The 11,118-nt window shown below is 44.2% G+C and overlaps 1 protein-coding gene across 1 annotated transcript; it reads right to left on the minus strand.

Annotated features, from left to right (window-relative positions):
- Positions 1-5,900: 5,900 nt before the first annotated feature.
- On the minus strand, positions 5,901-6,434 carry LOC143602249 (uncharacterized). Its single transcript, XM_077079428.1, has one exon. It carries the CDS (start codon positions 6,432-6,434, stop codon positions 5,901-5,903), a length of 534 nt encoding a protein of 177 aa, XP_076935543.1.
- Positions 6,435-11,118: the final 4,684 nt, after the last annotated feature.

The following is an 11,118-nucleotide window of genomic DNA, read 5'->3' on the forward strand; positions in this document are numbered from 1 at the left end:
CCATTGATTGTGGAGGACGACGTGGTTGAGAAGCTAAGCACGCCTACTCCTATTGTTGAAAAACAACCATCCCTTTCCTCAGAGAAGGTGGTTGAGGACAAACCTGTTACTCCTCCTACCGCGACGCAGGTGGAGGAGACCAATGTGTTACCAGCATCCGATCAATCATTAGATTATCTTTTTGATGCTGGGGTTGCTACTGGTAACAGGGAAGATAACCCGGTCATTGACGAAGCTGGGTTTTTGGTACATGGGTCTCCTTGTCATCCTTCTACTGAGCAATTTTCCCCATCACCTTTGACTACTAATGTGATGAGGAGTTCGCTGTTTGGACCGTCCGTCCATGAATCCGGGAATGGGTCCACGCAAGGTGCACCCCCACAATCCTTCTCGATGCCTATACGACGTGAAACCTCAAGCTCCCAGTATTACGGGGATGCGCAATTAGGAGGGGATTTTGATTTGTTTGTCCCACCATGGGATATTATCAATGGGTCACGTTTTACCAATCTTGAAACGTGTATGAATTTTGTGAAGCACTGCGTGCCTCCTGCTGAAATGATAGATCTTCGGGACCGCTCTCACGATGATCTTCACATTGGTTTATCTGTGTCTTTGGCTAATACTGTAGCCCAGACCCAAGAGATCTTGCGGGAGTGGCGTACAATGGGTGGAAAGCTTTGTGCGGCTTCCGAGGCCGTTAAGGCCGCAGAGGCATATGCTGAGGAGCAGGGTAAGGCGGCGGCTGCGGCTAGGTGGAAGCTGATTGATGCTCAAGCCGCACTTAAAGATGAGCAGGACCGGAGTGCTGCTGCTGCTCAAGGTTGGTAGGAAGCTTGCGAGAGGTCTAACAACACTCTCGAGGCTTCCCGAGCTGAGACCCAAAGGAAGAAAGATGAATTGGCGAGGACTCAGGATGAAATGTCTCGCCAAAATGCCCTAATCCAAGAGCTCAAGGAGGCGTTACGATTGCAAGGGGACCAGTCTGATATTAAAGATAAAACTATTGTTGATATGCAATCTGCATATGACTCCCTCTTGCAATCTCACACTGAAGCGCGTACCCATGCCTCCGCCGAATTACAGGGACTTCGTGATAGAGCGGAGCGTGCCGAGCGAGCGAGACAATACTTCCTCAACTGTGGTCTGAGCTCGGTAGGATTTCTTCATATTTATTCTATCCGTGTACTTCTATCTTTGTGCTGACATGTCTTTTATGTTTTGTTGTTAGGTCATTCATTATGTTAAAAAGAGTAGAGAGCTCACTGACTGCTTTGTTAACTTAACGATTGCTGCTAAGGCAGTTGGGCGAGTGGGAGGCTTCAACGAAGGTTTGACGTTTGCCCAATCTGGAGGTCTATTGAGAGACACCCGCTACATGTCCTTGACGCAAAACAAGAGTTGGACATGCGGGTTCAAGAGTTTGATAAACTTGTCTTGCCGTTGGAAAATATGCTTCCGGAGTTTGCTTTGAAGAAGACGACATGAAACAATTGTGCGTCTATATCGAAGATGAATATGAGGATGACGAGTCTGAGGACGAGGCTCCAAATGCTCCGGAAGGCACTTCTATTCCTAACCTGTAGATAGGTTTAGGATCTAGGCTTTTGCAGTTTCTTTTCCACAATTTTGTAAGCACTTGTGAATATTATAATGGAAAGAAATTTACTTTGATAATATTTTTGCAAGATATTTTTCCTTTTGGATTTTGAATTTGTGTATCTTGAATAACACTGGTGACGTGGCGGAGAGAGAAATTTTAAATGACGGTTGACAAGACGTGTGTAACGCCTTTCTTTGACAACTTGTCACGCTTTTTCGAATCTCCCACCTGACGTGTCGATCATCCCATGGTCCGCGTTTTCTCTTACCTCTGTCAGTCAGAAGGGAGCATTTATTGCGATGGGTATAAATTAACCCTTTGTGAATCCAATTCGGTCTTATCACTTTCAACATCTAGAGTAATCAGAAAAAACCTCCATCTTATCTGAGAGATTTCTGTAAACTTCTATCATATGGCTGGTGAGAAGAAAAATACTCCGTCGATCCATGAGGTTACAGTGCATTTGAAAGAGAAAGAGTATGAGGACGTCATCAATATTTATGGATTGGCTCCAGAATGGGAGCCGGAACGCCTGGCGGACGGATCTATTGCGACTAATCCTCCGACGGGAAAGATGGCCATATATACAGAGTTCTTTACAACGAGCAACTTCCGGTTACCTATAACGAAGTTTGTGAAGGACGTTCTGACTTCCTACGGCCTCCATTTTTCCCAGATTCACCCACTAGGGATGCTCCGAGTACGTCACTTTGAGTTTTGTTGTCAGGCTCATACTATCGACCCGACGGTAGGTCAATTTTCAGTGTTCTACAAGCTGACGTACCGCGATGGGTGGTTTGGATGGTCCGCTACCAAAAGAGGCCGTGACGAGGGCCCTATTGGTACCGATTGTTACTGGAGTCTTTACGAATGGAAACCCAAATTCTTTTGGGTTCGGGAGGGTGTAATTCCGTTTATGATGAGTCATCGTAAGGCTACGGATACCCTTCCTTCCGTTACAGCTACCACGACGACTAATCTCCCGTGGTATACTTCATTAATAAAGACGCCAACGCCCATGCGGGCGATCTCTGAGGCGGCGTTAGTGTATGCCAAGATGAGCCGTTTGTGGCCGTTCCCGACCTTAGAGCCTTTCTATGAAAATTCTGGTGGAGGTAAGTTTTTACTTGCAATATCCCATGGTCTTGTTCTTTTTCTTACCTTTGTGTTAAATTTGCAGGGGAATGATCCATTCTTTCCTCTATACTGGATAAGGTAGGAGGCATGATGGCACGCCGTCCTATTGCTGCAACCGACGTTCCATTTCTTGAACGTACTGAGCATAACTTCTTATTTTCTCCTCTCCGCGCGGAGCCTGTTGTTTTCGAAGCAATGTTTGCGAAAGGTGAGAAGAGGATTGCTGAAGGTGAGAAGGTTCTAAAACCTCAACCTCTTACTGCTGTGACTTCTAGTGGGGTGGTTGTGCTCCTTTCTTCTAGCGAGGAGTCATCACCTCGCGTAGAAAGACCATGTACTGATACTACTGATTCTACCAATGTCTTGCCTATGGCCACAGGTTTGACCCGCAAACTTGGTAAGGTTTCCACTGAGAAGACCTCAGGAGGTGGTGACGATGCTGATATCGCCGATGATGCTGCTCCTGATGACGAGGTCCCAATTGTTGGTGAGGGACCATCTAAAGTTATTAAAAAACGCAGATCTCAACTTGCCGAGATCGCCCTTCCTAAGAAGAAGAAGAAAAAGATGAACCAACCTGCGGACTTAGGGTCCCGTTTGCAGGAACTCGATGCCCAAGATGTTTCTATGGGTAAGTTTGTTTGTTTTTGGCATAAATAACCATGCTCCGCATGTCTTTTAGTTGACTTTGATTAAATCTTTAAGTGGCCCTGAAAGATTTTTCTGAAGGTATTTCAGGTTTGAAGGATTCGGGGGCTCCGAAACTTCCAACTCCGCCTTCCTCACCCAAGAACACTTTCCAAAACCCGATCAATCTGACGGGTATCTCTCCTTTGAAGGATATGGAGAAAGGAGGTCATGAGTCTGATACTCTCCGCATGTCTCCGAACTATAACGTTCATCATTTTAGAGACCAGGGGGTATTAGTATGTTTCCTTACAAGGATCAAGGTTCTCGTGCTGCTCATGAGGGAGAAGCTGCTCTGCATTATCCACGTTGGATATTGCGTGAAGATTCCACATTCGATGACGCGGATCTATGTTATGAGTTTCTTCAAGAGAGTCTCCCTCCTGCGGAAAAGAAGCGGCAGAGGGAGCGTATTCGCCAAGAGTTGTTGAATTCCAACTCTTATCTCATGGCGAATCTTGTCTCCACCAATCAGGAGATAGCCCGGGATTGGTTGGCTATGAACAAAGAACTTGATGACAAGGATCTTGAGCTGCTTTATGCCAAGAAAGAAACATTTGCGGCTTTGACTGAAGCTAAGGAAAGTTACCAAGCTTTCAAGTCCTCTGAGGAAGCTAAAGCTGCTCTTCAAAAACAATTGGATGGGCAAGCTGAACTGATAATGTCTCTTCAGGCCGAATCCGCGGCCAAGGAGAAGCGTTTAGTCGACCTTTATGCCAAGAACCGAGATCAGGCTTTAGAATGTGCTGGTCATAAGATGGAGCTTGTCCAAGCCAATGCGGACAAGAAATGGTTGTTATCAGCAGCAATTCCCAAGGTATTCAATCTTACACTTTGATTATAACGACCATTCTACTCGTGCTTATGCATGTCTTAATTATTTTATCAGGTTATTACTGATGTCCGGAATAGTGATGACCTCGGAAATTGTGTCGTAGTGCTTCTGAAGGCATCCAAACAAGCTAGACGACAGATGGGATTTGCGGAAGTCTATAAGTTTGGTTCCGAAGGTCGGTGTCCGGAGGAGTATGCCTTTTTTGGTAATGATACTGCTTCCGTCCTCATCGAGAAGACCAAGAATTTTGATACTCTTAAGTTCGCTCTTTCCGAGCATATATCAGAGCTTGCGGATAAGGAGGATGCTATAGATCAACTAAAAGAGTTATTGGGTCTTGACGAGGAGGAAGAGGAAGCCGAGAAAATTAATGATAAAACGGAAGACGAGGATGTCGCCCCGTGAATGTATAAATAACTTTGTTGTAAACGATTCCTTTTGCTTGTAATCTCTTTTGACTGGTATGATAAGAAGTCTCGTTTTCCTCTGGTGCACTTTGTCTTATGTACCATAATATAAGTGTCTATCTGGATCTTCGTTCTTGTCAATAAAAGATTAAAACATATGTTACAAGTACGAGATTTTCATAGATTGGGCATAAGCCTTCTTACAATAAAGGAAATTATATGGCTTGTTAGTCTATTGAGGCACGCAGGCCAATAAGAAAGCACTTGTGCTAAATATAACATCTTTTCAACTGAGCCCCATTCCAAGTTCTGGGGATCTCAGTCCCATTTATTTCTCTAACTTGTAAACACATTTAGGTAACACTTGTTTGATTCTATAAGGTCCTTCCCAAGTTGGGGCTAACTTGCTCAGAGGTTCCTGACCGGAAGCCTCGTTGTTGCGGAAGACAAAGTTTTCCGCATCAAATTCGCATTTTTTGATCCGCGAGTTATAATATTTCTGAAGCTGTCGCTTGTAATTATGCTCGCGGATCGATGCTAACTCTCTCCTTTCTTAGAGTAAATCAAGATTCAACCTGAGTTCGTGATCATTATCATTGATTAACAGAACTCGTGCGGATGGAATCCCAATTTCAGCGGGAATCATGGCTTCGGTGCCGTAGGTCACACTAAACGGGGATTCTGCGTTGCTAAAATTCTTCTGGGTGCGAAAAGCCCAAAGTACATGGGGCAGTTCGTCGACCCACCCTGTCCGTTTAGTTCCTAATCTCGCCTTGATTCCCTCTTTGATAGTTCGGCTGGTCCTTTCGACCTGACCATTTGCTTGCGGATGAGCTACAGAGGTGAAAACTTGAGTGACTTGAAGTTCTTTCAGCCACTCCTGCAGTCCGCTGTCAGCAAATTGAGTCCCATTATCACTTACCAATTTCCGTGGGAGGCCAAACCGGCATATGATGAACTCCCAAAGGAATTTTTTTACGCTTGATGCCGTTATTGAAGCAACTGGTTTGGCTTCTACCCACTTGGTGAAGTAATCGATGGCCACTATCAAGAATCTGACTCGTCCCGGGGCTTCTGGGAAGGGTCCCATGATGTCAATAGCCCATTTTTGGAACGGTCAGGCAGATGTTACCGGAACCAGTTCGTTTTTAGGTCGCAGGGTGTTGGGGGCATGGCGCTGGCAAGAATCACACTTTCTGATTTCTTGCACAGCGTCCAGGTGCATGCCAGGTCAATAGTACACCGCGTTCATGATTTTTGCAACTGTCATTCTTGGTCCCGCGTGCAGTCCACAGATACCCTCGTGGATTTCGCGGATTAGGTAATTTGCATCTTCTGTGTCTACACATCGTAACAGCGGGCCGAGAAATGATCTCCGGTACAAAATACCATCATTCATCTGGTAATTTATAGCTTTGTGTTTGATTTTCCGAGCCTCGGCTTTTCCTGCTGGAAGTGATCCGGAAGATAAATAAGCTTTGATGGGTGTCATCCTAGATTCAACACCAGTTTGTATTACTAGGACTTGGTTTTGTGGAACGGATGGATGGTCTAAGACTTCGACACGAATATCTTTTGCAAAATGCTCGAAATTCGTTGAATCCAGTTTACTAAGGGCGTCCACTGATTTATTTTCACTCCTCTTAATGTGAATAACATTGAAAGAGGCGAACTGGCGAATCAGGGCTTTTGCTTGGGACAAATAAGAAGCCATGACATCGTTCTTAGCTTCATACGTTCCATTTATTTGTCCCGCAATAAGCATGGAATCCACCCGAGCTTCTAAATGTTTCACCCCAAGCTTTTTGGCTATCCGTAAGCCTGCCAAGAAAGCTTCGTATTCTGCCTCGTGTTGGTACTTTTAAAATCCAATTTTATGGCATACGTAAACTCATGGCTTTCGAGATTGACTAGCCTGAGGCCTGCGCCACATCCCTCACTGCTTGAAGCTCCATCCGTGAATAAACACCAAATCTGTCCTGATTCCGGAGGTGCTTGGGGTTGTTGCTCGGTCAAACATTCTATTTCTTTTTGATGCGGAACTTCTGTAATGAAGTCCGCCAACACTTGCCCTTTGATTGCTGGCCTAGGTATGTATTCTATTGCGTGCTCACCTAGTTCGATGGCCCATTTGGCCAAGCGCCCAGACAATTCTTGTTTACTGAGAACGTTTTTGAGCTTGTATCCGGTTAAGAAATTGATGGGATGTCCTTGAAAGTACCTGCGGAGGCGTCGAGCAGCATAGACCAGTGCCAACACAAGTTTTTCAAGCATGGAGTATCTTGTTTCCGGGTCCGATAATGTTCTGCTGACATAGTAAATCGGTGTTTGAACGTTCTTTCGATCTGTTAGAAGGACACCTCCAATGGCAATGTCTGAAGCCGTTAGATACAACGTTAAAAAGGTTCTCCGGCGTGAGGTGCTGTTAACGTGGGAAGTTTCATCAAACATTTTTTAACCTCCAAGAAAGCTTGTTCCGCCTCCGCGGTCCATTTAAACTGTGCTTTCTTGAGGCAATTCCTCAGAGTTGAGATGAAAGGATGAGACTTGGCTGCATGATTTGCCAAAAACGATTCAAAGCAACCAGTCGGCCATTGAGTGTCTGAACTTCTTTGAGGGAAGACGGGGAAGGCATGCGGGCTATAGCTTGAACTTTATCTGGATTAGCTTTGAAGCCCGCATCCGTGACAATTAATCCCAGAAACTTTCCCTCTTCCATTCCGAATGAACACTTGGCTGGGTTCAACTTCATGTTAATACCTTTCAATGTTTCGAAGGCCTCTTCAATGTCTCTCAACATCTGATCTTCCTCATCACTTTTGATCACGAGGTCATCCATATACACCTCTAAGTTTCAACCAATTTGGTCTTTGAACGCTATATCCATTATTCGTTGATATGTGGCTCCCGCATTCTTTTGTCCAAAAGGCATCATTTTATAACAAAAAGTGCCCTGATCTGTGCGAAATGTTGTCTTATCTTCATCACCTGCTGCCATGCGGATCTGGTGATAACCCTTGTAGGCGTCCAGGAAGCACTTGAATTTGAATGGTGCCACAACATCAACCTTGAGGTCAATCTCTGGTAAAGGATAACAATCCTTAGGACATGCTTTGTTTAGATCTTTGAAATCAATGCACATCCAACACGCCCCGTTGCTCTTGGGGACTATGACTGGGTTAGCAACCCATGTCTGATAGCGGATTGGACGAATGATCCCGGCCTGTAAGAGGTCCTGGACTTGCTCGTTCATTGCTTTTGTCTGTTCCGGACCCATCTTACGTTGTTTCTGAACAATCGGCGTAAACAACGGGTTTACCCTTAATTTGTGTTCCACAATGTTCCACTGGACACCAGTCATGTCCGCGTGCTGCCATGCGAACACATCAACATTTTTTGATAATAACTGTTTCAAAAAGGTCCGTACAATCTCGGAAATAGCAGGTCCAATTGTTACAGTTTGATCGGGGAAATCTTTGTTCAAGACCCACTTTTCTGGTTCAGTTCTCAAAGTTTGTTTTGGGATCTTGCTGGGTTTTGAGCTCTCGGTTGCAAGGCAATGTCGATTGACGTGTATTATTGCTATACCAGTGCAGGTCGGAACTCCTACTGCACCGTGTGCTGTGGACGGATGGGCATTGAAGTCACCAATTTCTTCTCGTCCGAGAATAATGTCATGTTTCGATATTGCTAGCAAAACACGAAATTCGACCTCCTCGGTCCTCGAATGAATTCCGTCACTCAAAGTAACTGTGAATGAAATTACCCCTCGCGAATGCATTATTTCCCCTCCAAATCCCGACACTGGAGTGTGGATAGGTTTCAATCTTTCTTTATCATCTTCGTCAAGCTGTTCAAAGCATTGTTCATAAATGATGTCCGATGTGCTGCCGGTGTCGAAGAAGACGTGATGAGAACGATAATGCCCGAAAAAAGCAGTGATGATCAGGGGATTCTTATTGTTCGGCCCCCCTTTAATTCGAGGGAAAATCACTGGCTCATTCTTCCACTCTTCATCATCAGATTCTTTCCTCTTATTCCCTGTATGGGACTCACCTTGTATCATATTGTTTTGGACAAAAATCTGCAAAGGATCAAGTATCCAAATTTGTAAATGTGAGGTAAGGTGCTAACGCAATAATGACTAATGTATGAGCGTGATATTGATGAACACGATGATTTGATCACGAGGGAAAAAGCCCTTAACCAAGATAGTCTTACTTTGGTCAAAACTTATCGAGGTAATCGTTGGTAAAATAGCTCCGGTCAAGGATTAATAGGATAATCTTTGGTCGAAGTATCTTAGTCAATAATCAACAAGATAACCTTTGGTCTACGAGTATATGGTTATCTCGGTCTCCGGCACAAAAAACCCCCGGACAGCGAAAACTATCACCGTCAAGTTTATTAATCAACGAAAAGTGGTTACAAATGTTTGTGGAGTATATGATCGAAATTACAATGTAAGCTAGTGTATAGAGAGAATTATTGAATCTGCTCTAGTGTGTGTGAGAATACAAGTGTCCTTCCTATTCGATCATTACCCGTTTAAATAATATAACAATAATACAATATCTCCTAATTACACGGAAGTCCTCCACTAGCCGCTCCATGACTTTGACCACGTGCGTATAGTCGTTCAGTAGCGAGATAAGCGGAAGAACGAGTCACACAGCCGTTGGTGAAATTTAAACTTCGATCTTCTAAAGAGTTCGTCCATAACCAGCTGTGTTGAATTAGGATCCTATATCCATGTTCCAGCTATAGGGTGTTCCACGTGGATAATTGATGCAAATGCGTCTCCAAGTTGATACACCTGTCTAACACATCACTATACTAAATGCAATCATTAGTAAACAAACAACACCGAGGATCGTCGATCCTTTATATCCTGACATATATTTTAAGGATAAACTATCCATAAGACAGTTAAGGATAAAGGATCCTCAATATAAAAATAGATGATTAGACGTGTGTCAGGCGGTTGATATTCACAAACCATAGTTACAAGCCGCCTATATATGTGATCATTGTAATTCTTTTATAATCACACACTTTAATCGTCTCTCAGGTATCCTTTCATCTTCTTATTTATTTTTATTCGATATTTCGACTGCTTCTACATCTTCTTCTTCTTCCTTTTTTCTTCACGACGAACTGTATTCGCAAAACATTCTTCAATCACCTTCTGCCGAAGTCTGTAAATACACAGACTCAGAAATCGATGAAATTCGATCACGCTTTCCAATCAACACAGTCTTTCGACCTTTCTATTCCACAGCCCGTAGTGACAGCATCTCGAAAACCTGGGTTTTCTTTCCGGCACAACCGTTCCTCATAGGTTATAAGTATCCATTCCCCAACTTCACTCAAAGGTTCTTCAATTTGGCGGGAATATTTTATATTCAGACCATGCCAATGTTGTAGAGAGTCCTTCATACCATAGAAAGGATTACCGTAGAGGAGGGAATCGAGTTTGGCCTAGCGGAATTAGCATACCTGTACAACCTTGTTACCCATGGTTCCAAGCGGTTCGTTTTTAAATCGAATCCTAATCAAGAGAACCCCATCTTTAAAGTCACCCTTAAGAATACCCTCTGGAAAAATCAATTCTTTTTCGTGAGACGAGATTCTATCCCAAGCGGAACTAATCTTCCCAAAAAATGGATACCAAAGGGTAGGATCCGGCATTGTTCCAATTTTGACACGAAATTTATTGGTAGGCTGTGATTGCTATGAGGGACCACTATGAAATGACTATCCTCCAGATGAGCGAGAAGATGTCCGGGTTAGGGAAAACTGCGATCGCTAAGGATAAGGCTATGATCCAACTCAAGAAACAATTGGAGGATCAGGTATCCTCAACCGAGGCCCAACGTCAAGAGGCAGTGGAGCAGGCGACTAACGAAGCCAAGGTGTGGGCTGCCAGATCGGTATTCCAGGCATGGATCAAGATGGCGATGGAAGCCGGTGATCCTGCTTTCGACAAGTCAGCCTGGGAGGTGGAGAAATGGAAGGCGGCACTTGACGACCTTGGTGGTGAGGATGATGAAGAGATGGTTGAGAACACCGAGGCTGGGACCAGTGGCGTTAAGGAGGCGGTTGAAGCCGGCAAGGGGGAAGGTGATGCTGCGGTTGAAGATGCAGCTTAAGTGGGCGATGAAGGATATTAAAGACAAGGCCCGAGCCCAATTTTTTATTTGATGTTGATGTTTTTATGAACAATTTCTATGGTTTGTAACAAACAATAGTATTTAGGATAAAGGATCTATGATCCTTAAGACAATATGCGGGGGTGACAAAGGTGGAGGATCCTCTGTTTGTGGGGATGAAGCCTTTGTTTCCCCTGTTTTTTTTTATTTTCCTGCACTTTATGAACTATTAGTAACTCTTACTTAACCCAGATGGATGGTCCATCTTTTCGTATGGTGAAGTCCGGGTTAAGAAAT

Source organism: Bidens hawaiensis, unplaced genomic scaffold (assembly GCF_021521415.1).
Source record: "Bidens hawaiensis isolate Kalapana, Puna unplaced genomic scaffold, B.hawaiensis_p1.1 tig00058206_1, whole genome shotgun sequence".
NCBI classification, from domain to species: Eukaryota; Viridiplantae; Streptophyta; class Magnoliopsida; order Asterales; family Asteraceae; genus Bidens; species Bidens hawaiensis.

Coding starts and splice junctions, on each gene's coding strand:
- LOC143602249 (XM_077079428.1), bottom strand. CDS start 6,434: ATGCTTATTGCGGGACAAATAAATGGAACGTATGAAGCTAAGAACGAT.